The 18,140-nt window shown below is 38.4% G+C and overlaps 1 protein-coding gene and 1 long non-coding RNA gene across 2 annotated transcripts in view; one reads left to right on the top strand and one right to left on the bottom strand.

Moving 5' to 3' along the window:
• Positions 1–18,140, bottom strand: part of LOC109987656 (proton myo-inositol cotransporter) — an 82,922-nt gene that overhangs the window by 51,388 nt on the left and 13,394 nt on the right. The window contains exons 2-3 of the mRNA XM_020638815.3: positions 15,181–15,340; positions 13,633–13,835 (exon numbers count right to left, since the gene is read on the bottom strand). Of these exons, the coding sequence (XP_020494471.1) occupies positions 13,633–13,835; positions 15,181–15,340 (363 nt within the window). The remainder of the gene's footprint in view (positions 1–13,632; positions 13,836–15,180; positions 15,341–18,140) is intronic.
• Positions 9,798–11,429, top strand: LOC136177649 (uncharacterized). The gene is made up of 2 exons (XR_010665156.1): positions 9,798–10,114; positions 10,488–11,429. It is a non-coding gene; the product is annotated as an uncharacterized lncRNA (long non-coding RNA).

Genomic DNA, 18,140 nt, shown 5'->3' with positions numbered 1-18,140 from the left:
CCCAGCGTGAGTCAGTATAAAGTGATGCTTAACATTTAAAATCAGATTATTTGAACAAATAAGGGGCCAAAACCTCAGGTCCATGGAGACAATATTTAATGACAGTGATAGTTATTCATTTTTTAACAATAATGAAATCTTTTAACTTTTGAATGGATGAAGTCCTGCTTAAATGTGAAGATGCTTAAGAGGCTATTGTTTGGTGATTAAAAACCCTTTTTCCTCAGCATGAAGCCTTGGTCCCTTTATGATTTCCTAGTGGACTTAAACAGGCACAGCGCAGACGCAGAGTTTTATGAAATGTTCAAATATTCTGAATTATTAATGATCAGTAGGTGTATTAAGACTCCAAATAGTGGTGAGCTTAAACTCCCTCAGACATCTATCAGGTGTGTGCTGTGTTTGAGCCAGTTTGTTTATTTGAAAAAGCAGAAAATCAATCATTTAAAAATGCTTCTTAGGAACATATACACATGATGCTTTTTGTGATTACTTTCAAAATGTAACATTCAATTATCTGGAAACAGATGGTTTAAAAACAAGCAGGAGTTAAACAGAACAGCAGGTTTAGAGGAGATTGCTTTAGGACTGCAAATGAATACAGGCAGAAACAATAATCTTAAAACTAATATGAATAGAAATACAAAACTGGCTCTATAGAACACAATTAATTTCCGATACTTTAACCAATGCTGTGATTGTGCATGAAATGGTACAGGTCTCTATCAGTCTGAACATTCTCTGCTATTACAGCTTTCAAATACAGCCATACTTATTTCTGAACAATACCCCCATTCATCTTGATTATCCGCTGCGCCTGTTTGCCTACCAAGACATTTTATGTAATTCAATGATTTCAGTGTGCTAAATTGATGTCAAAAGGGGGTTGGCATTGAGCGATTTCTTTCATCTATCCTTTTTATATCAAAGCTTATTTGTTCAGTCTGGATGAGCAGACTGGCAGCACGCTGGTTTTAACGGCATACTGCATCCAAATTTCCATCTTTCTTTAAAGCTTTATCAAGTCCTCTTTAAGACTTTAACTGGACTAGTGAGGCATGCAGCAGCTAAAGAGTCAAATGTCACTTCTTCAAAAGAAGGTGGACACCAAAACAAAGTTGACAAGTGAGGAATATTTAACCTGTGGACAGGAACCTAATTCCCAATTAAAGACGCTTATTCCATGAGTGCTTCGAGGCCAAACACCCAAAAAGAAAGCCAAGTATCCACTTGTGCCAGCATTCAAGAGTCCCTAATAAGACAACAAACTCTACCACAGCTTATGAATGCATAGTGATGTCAGATTTTTCCAGCCTGCTCAATCTGAAAATGTATCTGCAGCTCACAATGAGCTGTGTTCCCATACTGAATCATCACAGCACTGTCATCAAATGGGAACCTGGAGTTAATAACAAACCTATTCATTAAGGGCACGGTTACAATAGGCAAGAGTTCTTTTATAGTGAGTGACAAAAATCATTTTTTTTAAATATAGTAACTGTGTGAGCCAATGTGTTGATGGTTAATATAAACAGTGTAGCCAGTGCAGGGGCCCGTGAGGAAAGCAGGCCCCCTCTATATTAGTTTGCTAGAACATATAATGTCATGGTGCCATTTGTTATATATTGCCTTGAAGAGGCAGACCGAGCTCCATCATGGTTTGGTTTTTGTGTGTGTTATAGTCAGTCACAATCAATAACAAAATGATATGCTTACTTAATTTCATATTTTCTTTGGTAATTTTATCATATATAACTATGCAGTGATGACTGTTGGGTAATATGTGATAATGTCATGTATCTAGTTACGGCCAAAATCTGAGGCGAGCCCAGTACACATCTCCAAGCTGAATGAGACATTCCCAAAAGTGGAAGTCAAAAACGACAGAGAAAGGTACATGAGGAGAGGGTAGCAAAGCTCCCTAAATAAGACTGTTTTGGGTTCACAAAAAAAGCTTTGTGAAACTTCGCTCTGAGCAGATAATCAGATCTTCAAGGTCTGCCTCTAACGGAGATAGGAATTGGAATAGTCTTCCAACTAGTCTTAAACTTGCACAAACTTCTGCACTTTCACCAGCTAAGTCAAAAAATTGATTTTAAGTAACCAGTCTTGTCAGCATTAATGTGTCATCTCGAAAACCTTTTACATCTCAGGGAAACTTCTACATAATGTTTTAATATCTGCAAATTGTTCTATGTCTTTCTTCTCTCTTATGAAATTTGTGTGTATGTGTGTGTGTGTGTGTGTGTGTGTGTGTGTGTGTGTGTGTGTGTGTGTGTGTGTGTGTGTTTGTGTGTGTGTGTGTGTGTGTGTGTGTGTGTGTGTGTGTGTGTGTGTGTGTGTGTGTGTGTGTGTTGTGTGTGACTGGTTGATTTGTATTTTGCTGTTGCCCAGAGACAACAGATGGAAATTAGCTAGTTAGCTAAATCTAGTACAAAGCATCTCTTCTCTTCTGAGACTAATGTATTTTTTTGTACACTGTCCCTGATTCAATGAAACGATTAAACAAGAAGTCGCCAGCACACAGTTGACCCCCTGCCCCTACCAAGCAGCAACGCAGCAGTTTAGCCCGTACTTCAACAACCATGCAGCAGGTAACGTTAGGAGGACAGACGCTATATGTGTGTGTGTGCGCATGTGCGTGGTAGTGATCATTGATGGTAGAATATCAAGTATGTATTAAGCTTCTATATAGTTATCATTAGTCTTTGTTCTGTTATTGTTGTTTTTTCTTATAATGCTGTTGACATGTTTTGAGGTTCGGATTTGAGGCTATCTCTAGACTCCCATTGCTTACTGGGACTTTAAATGAAACTTTCATTGTTAACATTAACAATTGTTCTACTTGATTTTCTTGCTCAGAATCAATATTAGAACATCTATCTTGTGAGAAAAAAATGTATTGGTAGTAATAAAGGAGCCACCTGTTTGACTTTGAGAACCAATTCTCCTTGTCTAGTCTACTGCATGCAATGACTGCTGTTCAATAAAATAAGACACATGGCCACAGCTCTGTGTGATAGAAATGTCATTTAGCTTTAGAGAAAGTGATCTACTGCTTCATACTGCCTCCATCCCTCAGATTCTTTCATGCTTTGGTTCTTTGTAAGGTTACCTCTTATCCTGCTCTGTGTTGTGTTGGAGTAAGAATGGTTATGAACAAGCCTTGAAAAATCAAAAATCAATGTGTTCTATGCAGTGCTCTGTGATGTTTCTGATGAAGAGGTGATATAAAGGCTGGCAGAATGGAACACAATATTGCCACAATATTGTGTTCCATCATAATTGTTGCCATGAAATCTCAATTTTCCACTTCACTTTCTCTTTCTCACTGACCCCTCCTCTCTTGACCTGCATCATGTTGTCCTCTCTCTCTCCTTTCTTTACCTCTCAGGCTGAAAAGATGTCATGGCAGTCATGGCTTACTGACATGGGGCTCACAGCACATCCTCGTTTTATCTTTGAGCATGTTTTAAAATCTTTTATATCAGCCTGATGTTTAGGTATAAATTATTAATATTAACACCTTTATTTAGAAATGATAGCCTATAAATGAACAGCTTAGATCAAGAGAGAGAATGGAATTAATCAATCGACGTTAAAGATACATTTTGAAAATAGTCTATTCACTGCAATTATCTCATACTACACGGGAACATTTCTGATTCTATATGTGCACATGTGTGAGAAAGAGGTTTATACACACCATAATCATTGCTTAGTCTGAGGTGAGAGGAAAAGAGAAGTGAAAAGTGTTGTTACCATGGTAACATACATGTTAGTGTAGAAGCACGACCCGCCTTTGTTTTTCTTTTCCAGGTGAGAACACAATCAGACACCGCACGGTGATGTAAACTTCTACAACCTTCTACAAGAGCGATGCCGATGATGGCAAGCCAGAAGAGACAAAGGTCAGTCACAGTGAAGATGACTTAAAGAAAAGACGAGATAAAGAGAAAACTGAACTGAAGATTTCTCAGTAAATGCTCTGCAGCAGTTTAACAGTGTTACAGAAGTACTTTAACTAAAACACAGATGAACTGAGTGAACACCCACTAGCTTTTAAACTAATAGAATTCATTTCACACTGCGTTGCTAATCATTCCAGTTAAATGTTCTGTATTTTTCGGTTGATTGGAATGGACTCAAAATCCCCTTTTTCCTTTTATATGATTAAAATTATGGTGTGAAGGATCTCGTTTCCAATGAAACATCGTAAAGATGATTGTACAAGGACATATTTTCTCAAAGCTTTCTTACTTAATATTCACTTCTGGCACTAATGAAATATCATGATTTGTAATCTTTTCAGTGTAGGGACATCATGTCATCATCAACAATAAGTACCTTTTGATACACTGAGACTTATACTGTAAAGCTCTTTCCACTAGTCAGGTTAGAACATCAGAGGAGAGGGATTAAGCCTTGACGTACTTTTAATAGGCATTTCATTGCTAATTACAAGATTACTTAAGTTATTTATTTGTCTTTAAGTGGTTCAATGTGAACATTTGCCATGCCACTGGATAGCATTTATAGAATAGCAAATCTTGATTTGTTTGAGATGAAGCATAAGAACACATGCTATGAGGGTAAGAAAATCTAAGAACTACACAGTGTTGCTTTTTCTGTATAATTGCTCACAAAGTTGTGTCTGTATAAGACTCTTTATATGACTCTTTTAAATTAATGTGTGTTTGATTTGTCGCCTTGAATCTTCTAGTTCTTACTCTCTGTTGTCAAACTATGTTACTTTCCCATCTAAACAATAAATTCACTCTCTCCCTTCAATAATACACTGTTCCACTGAGCTAATGTCAGTCTTTCAGGCAATTGCAGTCCAGTTGCATTTGTCGGCCACTGTAGTCTGAGCCTGGATTATCAAAATGAGGAAGTGGAGTCAGCAGTCTTTTAGCTATGGCACAAATCAAAGAAGTCAGTAAACACCAGGCCCGCATTATTTTCTTATGGCAGATACATTAAATGATGAATCAAAGCACAAACTTCTCACAGTTTGTGGAAGAAAGAATAGCTCGCCATCCAGGATGTCTGCCTGAAACGTGAGAGATATCCATAGATATTATTATTTTTTTTATTATTTCAGAGTATCTACTAACTATTTCAACTATAGTTCTACAAAAGAAGTAAGCCGAACATTGTCAGTATCTGAGTTCAAGGACCTCATTGTAGGATTAAAGGGGATTTATTCCAGGCTAGAGACATTACACACTGTTATTTAAAAAAAGTGATGAATCTATAAGAGCTGAGCACAAAATGAAAGCATGAGCTTGGACTGCACACCAGGAGCTAGTGAGAGAAGACTTTAGGGGCAAAGCTCCTGGGACAAAAAGAAAGAAGTGTTGACCCATCTGGAACACTATCTTTTACAGACAGCTGACAGAGCCAAACCATCATTTCCTGGAGGATGAGTATGGAATAATGAGGGGAGCAGCAACTTTTCTCCATAGTCTAAGACTTTGGCTAGTCTCTACAGACTTTGACTAGTCCCACATCCGCATGTCAACGGAGGATGCTGAATTCACAGTATTCATTGAGACACTGTGCCTGAAAGGAGCCATTGGGCTGCGGATTCCAAACCCCCAAAAACTAAAGGAAGTCATCACCCCTCCTCTCAGGACTTCTTGTAGTTCTCAGAGCACCCATGAATACCAAAAGTTAAAAAAAAATGAATAAATTCTCTAATTATTGATAATGATATCCTCTCACACATGACTGGATAAAAATGTATCAAATAAAGTGGAAAATGTTTTGTTTGTTGGGCATTTGCTGGTATTCATGATCTAACCATGGTCGTGAAAAAACAATGGTTATAATCAATGCAACAGGGACGTGTGATTTCTGTCCACTGTATGCAGTATCATTGAATATATAAACAACTTAGCTGCTGTTTATATAAAGGGTGACTTTATAAAATAATAATATACAATAATTGTGATGCACTGTTAAGATGATGAACCTGGTGTGCCTAAATATGAATATTCATGTAAGCCTGAATAGAAATACAACAGGTTTTTAAAAAAAGAAAAGACAAATGGAAATAGGTCTTCTGGTTGAACGTATAGGCTTTATCTCTTTTTTTTTGTCCTTCTTTGTTTTCTTAAAAATGATAGCAGACACAACATCTGCATATGCCACTGCTTTCAATTGAGCTCATAAAACAAAATTTGGCATGAAAGTTTTGCTGAAGTTAAGAAAAATCTTTGTGTTAAGATTTGTTTAAACCAGTCAATTGTAATTCTTATAGATGAACCGTCATAAAATGGCTCAATGGCCATGACGAAATACGAGAAAGGACCGTCACAACTTATAGAAGCACTCCAATTATCATGTTACTCACAAACTTTAAAGAGTGTTGCTGCTAAATGTGCCTTGGCTTGCCACACTGTTGAGCTAAGGAGACTTTTTCATCTTATTTTTGGGCCTTTAAAGACCTTTTCTTGGTCTATGAAAGATTGTGAAACGCAGATTAGTTAGGCAGCAGTAGCTCAGTCTGTAGGGACTGGAGGGTCGCTGGTTCAAGCAAAAATGAAAGCATAAGCTTGGAGTCCCAGTGCGGATCAAAATCTGGAAGTTGGTCTGGCAGCTGGAGAGGTGCCAGGGCCCTTCCTGAGCACTGCCGAGGTGCCCTTGAGCAAGGAACCGAACCCCCAATCACTCTGGTGTGCTCCCTACAGAGCAGAGTGTAGCAGCCCCACTCTGACATCTCTCCACTAATGCATGTTCACAGGTCCTGTTTGTATGTGTGTGTGTGTGTGTGTGTGTGTGTGTGTGTGAGAAGCATGTCTCTCAATAACAGAGTAAAACCAGAACTTCCCTCAGGGATTAATAAAGTATTCAAAAAGAAAAAATCTGCTGAAACAATCCCATTGAAGCAGAAACTGTGCAGAAAACTAATGTCTGATTCAATGCCATACTTATTGGAATAACAGATGAGCCAGAATTACTTTCTTTTGAATAACTTGCTTAATGAGGTCACATTCAAAAGAAAACAGTTTAATATTGACTCAAAGTGTTCAGCACTGGCTACATGATAACAAGCAGACAGTGTGAGGAGTCTACCTGCTGTTTCTCCACTGCTTTAGACTAAGGGATGGTGACTGCAGTGAGAACAGAAGAGACATTGACATGACAAATAAAACTGCTGGACCCAAACTAAATCTCACAAGAAATACATGTTGCTGAGTGTCTGAGTGTGTTTTTTAGGGGTGAGCCCAAATAGTCGAATATTCGAATACCTGTCTCCCTCCTCCCCCAAGTGTCTCTTTGGTTTCTATGGAGACCGAGGTAAGAAGAAAGACAGCTGACACCCTCCCTGTTTCTCTCTCCTTCCTCAATGACGCCCCCACCCTCCTCCCCAAATGTAAGACATGTTAAACTCTTTTGTTTCTGAATAATTGAATGATGCAATCCTGAATGTTTTTTTACTAAAATCAGAAATGTTGGCTTTAGTCGAATATTCGATGGTTGGAAAGAGCCGCATTCCACTGCCAGACTCACAGAGGAAAATCTGCTTATGGTGAATTGTAAATAGAGCTTTTCTAGTCTTCCGACTGAAAGTGTTTTTACACCGCAGGTCACACATTTACCCATTAACCCCACATTCAGACAATGGCTGCAGCAGCTGCCACGTAACATGTCCATCAGCATGAACTTATCCCAACACATCGGGGCTGGGGATAGACCCCTTCCGGTTAAGAGACAGAGGACCAATGAGCCACAGCCCCCTGATGAATGGAACAGATGAATAAAAAGAAACAAAGATAATTCTATTCCAGCTATGTGGGGGTGCTTAATGTCTAATTTGACGAATATCTTCCTGTTTTCTCCAAATAATTTAATTGGCTACAAGAAACGTCAGTCTTTGGCACAGTAGCCTGCAATGACTGGGAACTGTGAGTCGAAGGTCTTAATTGGCCAAATGAGGTGTCAGTGGAAAGGTCAGAGTGAGGCTGACATTTTGATGTACTGAAGTTGTAGAAATTAATTCATAAAAAATAATGATTACATGAAATGCAGTGGAAAAAATGTGTTTATTGATATAATGTGTTAAAATCTTTCACTGGATTTGAATTATGGAGACCCTTGCCAGAGTACAGTATCTTCTATAACAGGTTATAGTAGATTATCCCATATTGCGGGGCCATTGGAGCAGTGAGATCTCGGTTGGCCTTTATATCATTTGTATCTTGCCAGTCTGCTTTCCTTTCTACTTTAAGCTATGAACTTTATATTGTGAATGTAACATTGTTCTAGGATCAGCACACTGCAGACTTAATGAGAGAGGAAATGGCTGGATCAACTCCTATCATAGAATACAATTTCATAGGTTTAGAAGACAAAGAGCAAAAAAAAGAAAGATATTCGACGACCAGCCTACTATATGCAAAATCTGACCAACAGCTGGTGATTATATGTGTGTGTGTGTGTGTGTGTGTGTGTGTGTGTGTGTGTGTGTGTGTGTGTGTGTGTGTGTGTGTGTGTGTGTGTGTGTGTTATGTGTGTGTGATAGAGGCTCCTCTTCACTGCAGGTCACAGGGACACAGTGTATCTATGCATGCCACTCCTTCCAGAGTTCTCTGTTGTCAAGGTTGATTATTTGCAGGAAGTGTCTCCCCTCTCATGTTCCTCTCCTCTCCACTCCTCTCCTCTCCTCTCCACTCCTCTCCACTCCTCTCCTCTCCTCTCCACTCCTCTCCACTCCTCTCCTCTCCTCTCCTCTCCTCTCCTCTCCTCTCCGTTTCCGGTGAATGTGAGCGTTTATTTCTAATGACTTGTTAGAGAACGAGCTCCGCAGATTTGGGAAGTTTACGAGTGCTTTCAAAACTGTGAGTCTAGGGTGTAAAGATCCCAAACTGAAACATGTTCAATCTTTGTGGCGTCAGGTGTTCATGTTTTTGGAGTCGCCCACACAGACTCTGGAGGTTTCCTTTCGAGTTAAACATGGTGACGCTTCTTATATGGTGTATGCGAGCTCGGGACAATTGAAGTGTTTTGAATGTGGTGATGTGGGAGACAAACGTTTTGCGTGTCCGCACAGACAGCGGGAGGCAGCTAGTGCTGCCGCTGACGTGGGCAGCTCTGCTTGTGTGGCGGCCGTGTCCGCGTTCGTGCAAAAGGCTAATGAAACTTTACTTTTACTGTACCTTTACTGTAAATAAACTGTAAAGATGCATTTCTGCAAAAATGTACAGCTTAGCTAATTTTTTTATTTTCTTTGTCTTAAGGCTTAAACACAAGCAACTTGGTTATATCTGGAGTCTGCAATCTGGTAGGTATTCAAAGCACAGACTTTTAATAGACATTTATTGTGCACAATCACTGTGAAGAGAATACAGATGTGAGCGATGCACAAAAGGGAAATGTATCTAAAACCTGTTCACTGTATCATCATTTCATGCTTTGTAGAAGGGCCCCACTTATTGCTCAAAAATCTCTTCCTGATTCCAAATTTACTGCAGACCACCTTTTCCCTGAGATGTAAAGAGGTCATCAATGATGACTTGCCTGTTAGAGAGATCCTGGAGCGCTGGCCTGCCCTAAAGATGGAGTCACAGGTGAGTTTTTTTTCTTTACTTTACTGTGTTTTGTGTGAGCAGATGAGGCTGTGACCCTGACAGGTTTCCTGACATTAACATGTAACTACTTTGTGAATATAAAGTGTAGGGATCTCAACATCAGTCACTAAATCTGACAAGCATCCAGGACTTCAAAAGCCACATTACAATTCAAAATAATATGTTGACTTACATCTAACAGCTTCAGAAACCTGGAGGGCTAAATGACGATGTCATTGTTGATGGATGACAGTCTTCTATCATGAAAGACTGTTTGAAAAAAAATCATCATCAAGTCTTCCACTCATTATATTGTCATTTGACAGTTCGGTAAATATTACCCAACCTTATTTAAAGACATCATAGGGCTATTTCTTGTGATGAACTGTGTGCCTTCCCTGTTATGCATTTAAAATTAAGAATAATGTTTTGTCACACTTCAGGAACAAGTTGACGTCAATGTCCAACGGGCTGCTGTCCTCCGCGCTCTCCCTACATATCTGTATGAGGATGACTCCAGGTTTCTGAAGCTGTTAGATGTAAGTCAACATATTATTTTGAATTGTAATGTGGCTTTTGAAGTCCTGGATGCTTGTCAGATTTAGTGACTGATGTTGAGATCCCTACACTTTATATTCACAAAGTAGTTACATGTTAATGTCAGGAAACCTGTCAGGGTCACAGCCTCATCTGCTCACACAAAACACAAAAGTAAAGAAAAAAAACTCACCTGTGACTCCATCTTTAGGGCAGGCCAGCGTTCCAGTATCTCTCCAACATCATCTATTTTACTCAGATTCTGTAATTTTGGAGCATGACTGCCATTCAAAATGTAATGAATTAATAATTGTCCTGCAACATCTATCATGCACTGAAGCTTAGGTAGTTACAGTTCTCGGTTCTTGTCTTTAGGTGGCCCTGTCAGATGAATGCAAATCGACAACATACCAGCCGGGCTCCTCATGATCAGTGCCACTTCAACAGATGAACCAGATCTTCTGCCCCGAGAAGGTTGCAGTTGTGCTTGAGGGTAACACAGTTGTCGATTTCCCCACATTTTCTGATGCATTTGTCATGCTTTTTGCACTAATTTATGCACTGCATCTAAGTTACCCAAAAGACTGGGTCAATACATTTACAAAAAATGTTAATGGGCCTCGAGGATGGCAAGTTGAAGCCTAGGTTATTGAGCCTTTAAAACAACCTTTTGACACTGAGTGATCTCACACACACACACAAAATGTAAAACTTCACTGAATTATTTCTGTTCTTGGACTTGTGTAATTTTGGAATTGCAAAGAGCAGTGAAAAAATGCCTGTTGAACTCGAAGTTTGAATGTTTCTGTTGGAAATGCTTTGGTTTTTGTGGTGTATTTTATACGTTTTCCACGTGTATTAAGTCGTGATTGGCTTTGTTTTATATCAAGGAACAGAATCTGCCCATTAGTTAGCACTAGTAAACTATTTCTTATTAATACTGTTTCTGAACTATTGCTGAGTCTTTCTGAAATCAATAGCGGACTTTCTTTGGTTGAAGTTTGATATTATATCTATAGTTTATTTTGCTCCTGTGTGGTGTTGTGAGAACAGGTCAGGAGATACAATCTTTACTCAGGTATATGTCATTCTGATGGTTTGACATGCTGCTTGTACTGAGGCAATCATTTTAATTTTTACAAATGTTTGTTAGTACGTAAAATTTTCAACTGGGGATAATGTAAATGTTTTGATCATAAATGATCATAGGCTGTTTGCCAAAGTCTTTTCACTAATACATTTTCTGGTAGGTTTTTTTCATAATCACTGTAATGTTTAGATGATGTTTTAGTCATTTAATAAAGTGATTTGCATTTACAGTTCTGTGTTAAAATGTGTTTAATTTTCACTAAGAATTTGTGTATTTCAGGATATCATGTTAACTCAATTTAAAAACATAGATGTAATCAGTTTCAACAAATGTTTTAAGTACTTCAAAATATAGTTTTGAGTTGGAATTAAGTAGAGTTTTTAATTATAGGAAAGTTTTCAAAACTAAATGAAACTCAAAATATATATATATAAACATAATGTAAATAATTACTTATGGAGAACATCAATAATTTATGGTACCATTTAACAAAGTATTTGTGTTTGCAGTACTTAATTTTGATTTGTTCTTTCAAAATAAAAAAACATGTTAATAGTACTTACTAATTCATGTAACATTAACCTGCAAAATTAAGTTAGTGTCACGTAATAAAACCAAGTTAATAGAACTTAAAAATTATGTGTCTTAAGGTGGTTAAACTTAAAATGTTCGATGTAATCAGTTTCAACTATTTTTTTGAGTTCAATTAACTTATCTGGGTTTACAGTGCAAGGTGTTATTCTTCTTCTACTGTTCCCTGTTTGTGTCTACTTGTCTGTTTTTTCTCTCTGATCTTTCTATGAGGAGTCTTAAGATAGGATCTCTTAACATTAATGGTGGGAGAGACAGACAGAAAAGGGGCCTTATCTCAGAGATCTCAACTCAGAAAAACATTGATATCTTGTTTTTACAAGAGACTTATACCACACCATCAGATTGGGGTTTATGGTGGGAGGGCTCTAACTACCATGGCACCAACTTTAGTGCAGGAGTAGCCATTTTGTTTAGAGCATCTGCAAATGTAAAGATCGTCTCTTGTGCTGAAATTGTAAAGGGAAGGCTTTTAATTGTAAGAGCAGAAATAGAGGACACTGTTTTCTGTTTCACTAATATTTATGCTCCAAATAATGGAGCTGAAAGGGTAGCTTTTTATACCCGCCTCCAAAAGGAGTTACTGATCTATAATCAGGATCAGATCATTCTTGGTGGTGATTTTAACTGCACACTTGATTTCACCATGGATAGAATAGGAGAGGAGCCACATCCACATTCATCCCAGACATTAAACACTGTCATCTCTCACCTGGATTTGTTGGACACATTTAGAGTGAAACATCCACAATCCAGACAGTATACCATTATTGAATGCCTTAAACAGAGTATGACCCCGACGCTTTATTACTCTAATTAAAGGCAGACAACTCATGTTTTAAATGGTTTTCAACTATTTATTCAGAAATCAAACAGTTTGAATATAGCATCCAAAGCTCCGACCTCATCACTCCTCACAGACTGTTTTAACATGCAAACATGAGATAATATCTTCTTAACTCTTCTTCTTAAGTTAAAGCCTGTAGGTGGATGCTGGGTTGATGAAAGTATGTGCGCAGTCAGCTCAAGTTGTCTGCCTGGACTAGCTTGCACATGTCCATACGTCCATACTATAAGTTGTTGACTATGTTTGATTCTATTGCAGTTGAGGATAAATGTGCAAAATGATTAAACAATTGTTTAAAAATGTTTTAAATCTTCAATCCTAATGGTACCATGGGGAGTTTTCTTGTAAAAAAAAAAAAAAAACCCAAAACAAGCCTTTTCAAATGTAAGTGTATTAATACAACACTTACATTTTGAGTACATTTTCCGTTATTACAAAATGAATAAAGGGTTTTTTCTACCACATCAAAATCTTAAAACAAATTTTGGATCAGTTTCGATCAAGAATAGCATCTGTAGTTTTGGCAATATTACAAATCATACATCTAGAATGTCTTGGTTCCTCGGTGTACTAGAATACCTTGATACTCCCCATAGCTCATTTAACATTAAGCTTGCCAGCTTGCAGTCTCCATCGTCCCTGCTCTTGCTGTTTATTTGTATTTATGGTTCTTGCCACACCTCTGACACAAATCATCAAACAGGAACGTATATGTCATTGTTTACAGGGGCTCTCAAATTGAAATGTCAGGCCCAGTGAGCTCTCACTTTTGCCTTGTATAAATCTACTGTACATACAAGGCAGCTATAATGCAGATTGAATGTACCGGTAATTTAAGATGTGGAGCAGCTTTCATTGATGTATGTTGTGTGCTAAAAGCCTTTCAAAACAACTGTTAGTAACCTCTGCTTAACTTATATCTAAATTAAATAAACATCAGCCATCCACTGCAAAGGGGAAAAGAAGAACCTCCCTCCTTTTCCCATCCTTACCTCCTCCGCTCTCCTCCTCATCGATGCTGTTCTTGATGCTGTCGTACTCCTCATCAATGTTCTGGTTCCCTCTGATCTGACTGAGGACACGACGGGCCTTCTGGGTCAGCCCACACTGGATTAACCAGCGGGGGCTCTCCGGCAGGAACAAGAATCCGATGAACTGGAGCACGGCAGGAAACACAGACAGACCCAACATGTACCTGAAAACACAGGGAGGGGATACATGTACTTAAAAATACATGAAAACATTTTCTTTCCTTTGAACTATTTTCTATTTCCAAATCAATGTGGAAATCACATTAAAATGTTGTCAACATTTCTTTCTACAAATATAGGCAGCAAAAAGGTAGTCAATTCATTCCCCTCTATGTTGAGCTATTTCAGGGAAGAATCAGGTGGGTTATTTCATTAAATATTAACGCTGGGATTAATGTCAGGACTTTATTCAGCTTCTTCTGCTTAAATAACCTCAGCAGTTGTTATTAGCATTTTAGCTAAACCGTGATAAGGAGCTGTAAGTAATGGGTAAACATGCACAGTAATACTGGAGGAATAATGCACAACAGTTACAGTATATATTTGATTGACTAATGCATGTTTAACTTGCATTTCTGACAGCAAACCCAAACTATAAAGCACTGATTTTAAACAAACCTTATAGAGTAACTTTCTACTCCCTTTTTCCTCTTTTTGTCAACTCGTTCAGACAAAAAGGATTAAAAAATGTATTGGAAAAAAAAGAAGAGAAATACTAAAAAAATCGACAATATTTTGTGGTATGAAGGCAAAGACTAAAAATGTGTACAAGTCAAAGAAATTAAAGAGATAAAAAATGTCATTATGATCAAATGATGGTAAGCATTGGAGGTAATAGATGTGAAGAAAAAGCAGATTGCCATTTTATTCTCCAGAGAGTGGGGAAAAAATCCAATAAACTTGAAGTGAACACACAGACATATAAGGCTTTACTTCAGCTGCACAGACAAAGATGTCAATCAGACAAAAAAATCAAACGCTAAACACAATAAGAGTCTCAGAAAAAGCTGTTATTGTGTATGAATCACATCAATCTAAGGGCTTTTAAACAATCTTAGTTAGCTCTGTTGGAACCGCACTCGAAGCAAATCCTTGCAAACATGAAGATTCTTATCTGTGATTTCTTACAGCTCGACATTCAAGCAACCTAGACTCTGTAAACCTGAATTCAGTGTGACGGAAAGACAGGGTGCAAATAGAAGCAGGAAAGAGTGAAGAAAGTAACAGATAAAAGAAAGAAGAGAGAAAGGAAGGCTGTGTGTCTCATATGTACAGATCTGGGTTGATCCATGCATGTGTTAACATTTGGAAAGAGGGTCTGAGCCAACCCTACTTTTTCTGGCATTTAAAATGATAAGAACCGGATTATATCATATCTGGCTATAAGACCATTGAAAGGGAGCCTTAGAAAAGTATCTAAAGTGTAAACATTACCAGAAATATATTTCCAAGGAGGATAAGATATAACATATACTCTGCATGTGAAGAGTGTTTGTCTCTGTGTCTGACCTCCATCCATCGCGCTGCATGTAGCTGAAGGCGCCGTCGATGAGGCTGGCAGTGAACTGTCCACCGGTGATGAAGAGGGTGTTAACAGTCACCAGCCGACCCCTGAGGTGTGGAGGAGAGGCCTCAGCGATGTACACTGGCACAGTCATAGAGGCAATACCTAAACAGGGAAGAGAGAGGGAAAGGTCTGTTAGCAGCTGGTTCTACGGGGGTTAGGGTATTATGGATTGCCACTCCTCAAAAAAAATTAAATGATAAATTTAAAAAAGGGAGTACCATTTTCAGCTAAATCATGACCAAAATCATATTCTAACACCAATAATCTAACATTAGCCCTTAAAAAAAACATATAACTTGATGATTACTATTATTACATCAATGTGTTAAAGTGATACTTCACCCATTAGCATTAATCTTTGTATCATTAGAAACCTGGTAGGATTTTTGAATGGTCGTACATCCCGCCCTCATTTTCCCCTGAGATGGGAAATCTTTGTATTTCTGAGTCTGAAAAGGAGCTTCTGATGACGCAAAATGACCATTTTTGTATCATTGGAAGCTGTTGCGGTTAGCAGGGTGAAACTACAATGCTAGTTCCTCATATTTTCGACCACTGAAGCTACAGACCAATCACAAATCAGTGGGTGGGAACTCACTCCCAGAATCGAAACTTAACGTCCGCCATATTACTTGGAAGCTATGCTAACAGGCTCTATGGAGAAAGCTGATAATGGCGAAAAAATATAAATATAGCGGTGAGATGGTTGCTGCCGACAGGCTGGTCTTGTGTCGCGGCGGCCCTGCTGGACACAAGACCAGCCTGTCGGCAGCAACCATCTCACCGCTATATTGCTATATTGCCGCCGCCGGTGAGGAGCCCGGGCCGGGATTAATAAAGTATTTCTGATTCTGAACTAGAGGACCTTAGTGGGAGTGGCCTGCGGTGCATTCTGGGATTTGGTGTCTTTCATCCACATGACTCAAAAAGACACTTTCTGCCTTTTCTCAGTCAAGAAGGCACCAACTTCAAAATGTGTTTCACATTTCTACATATATGACAATATGTCAATACAGATTCATGTTTCAACGGGTGAAGTATCCCTTTAATGAAGTGGTCACTAGTTTTACAACATTACAGTTTTATTGTTGTAAGTTAAAATTTAGCAAAGCCAGCAGATTTGTGAAGTTGTTCATGGGCAAAAAATGATCACATTAGGCTGTTCAAATGCTCAAATGAGACTTCGCTTACTAACCAATGTCGAGCAAGTCTGATAGGTCTGATAATAATGCATTACATTTTTTTTATCAAGATTAATCACATGCTATTTTGTCTCTTTATGCAACACCCTGGATAAGCCTCCGCAGTGTCTACCTATAGTCACAATGATTGAAAAGAACAACACTACAGCATCTTTGAATGTCTCATTTCACTTTAAAAAAACTCAGCTGACAAGTCCAAAGTAATACTCACCTTTTGACATTTTTTACTGTTCCTTTTAGATGTTTTAATTTAGTTTCTGATCCCTAACAGGTTGTTTAATGTTTAAGAATGCTAACATTCTTTATTTAGCACCAAACATAAAAAAGAGAAGAGAGTGGTGTCCAAAGGATTTGTTCTGATTTTCATCATTTACAAAGGTTAATGTTAAAGGAGTTACTTAGCCTATTCTAAATTAACCACCTCACTTTGAAGCTCAAAGGAATGTTCTAGCATATTTAAGGTTATTTCGTTAACATTAAAACACACGTATGCACTTCTTCATTCACAAACAAAAGTAAGAAAGAGTGAGGCTTTTTCCTGAATGTATGTGACGAGGTGACACGAGACCTCTGCTTTCTGCAGCCTGCTCCTGATAAGCTCTATTAATAGTCTGCCTCTGCTTTCTCAACACCCCTCCCCTCCCTACTGCCACACACCCTGCCCTTGATGGCCGCCATGACTACGTGGCTACTTGTTGCTATGGCAACCACTAGCTGGGAAAGGAGCTTCGCTGTCTCAGAGCGAGCACCACACTGTGGCAGCTCTGGGGAAGGTAAATCAATAACGTTGAGCAAAGATTTGTCTTTTCTTTTTTTTCCCTCTTTCAATGGAACTGAAGAGAATGGAGCTGTTTGGAAAATGAAATCCCTGTCGTTAGCATATTAAAGCAAGTTTACATTTCTTGGATAAGAACACAGCATGGCTTCACACTTTTATCCACACAATACGAGGGGAGTAGTTAATAGTCATGGTTAAGTCTCCTTCCGGTCTATATTTACTGAATGATCATAGGAGAGGTAGACTCAGCCTGCTGTCATCCTCAGAGATGTCAAACTTGTTCCTTGATTCATATTGATTTCTCGACTGCAAACATGCCCAAAGGATTTCAACTTAAGTCTTTATTTTAGTTAAGGCTTAAGAAAGGATTTTCATCTGACAGGGGGAATCCAAGATCCAGATCAGCTCTGAAATCTAATCAACTGCTCTTGGCATTGAGGCTGCCTGCTGAGGAAAATTATGCTTGATTAAATCCATTCATGAGTGTTTGAGAGATGCTGCTGAAAGACAGACATGAGGAAACCAAACCTCTGTGACAAAGGTTACGGTACAGTTGGGCCAACTCTTAGTTTTAATCAAAAATGCAGTGTACGGAGTGATAAAAAGAGCGGTGGCTTCATTGCATGGAGCATCTGTAACACAACCAAAGATATCTGAGGAAATTCTAAATGTGACGACTGCTTAGAGGCACTGCATGTTAAAGACTTTCAGACTGGAATCAACATTCAGCTTGAGAGTTTGCTCTTTGTGTTATGTACCTGGAAAGCATAAGCAGATAAACACTGCCAAGCAACTTTGAACTTTGTGGAGCTAGAATCTGAAATGTTTATGAAGACCTGTAAAAAAAGACAATGCAGTGTTTCAAATGGATAGGATACATATAGTAGACTAATTGTTTTTAAGGAAATGATTGACAGTACTC

Source organism: Labrus bergylta, chromosome 23, assembly GCF_963930695.1.
Source record: "Labrus bergylta chromosome 23, fLabBer1.1, whole genome shotgun sequence".
In the NCBI taxonomy this organism is placed as follows: Eukaryota; Metazoa; Chordata; class Actinopteri; order Labriformes; family Labridae; genus Labrus; species Labrus bergylta.
The sequence above is the reverse complement of the archived record's forward strand: the minus strand, read 5'-3'. Positions and strand labels throughout refer to the sequence as shown.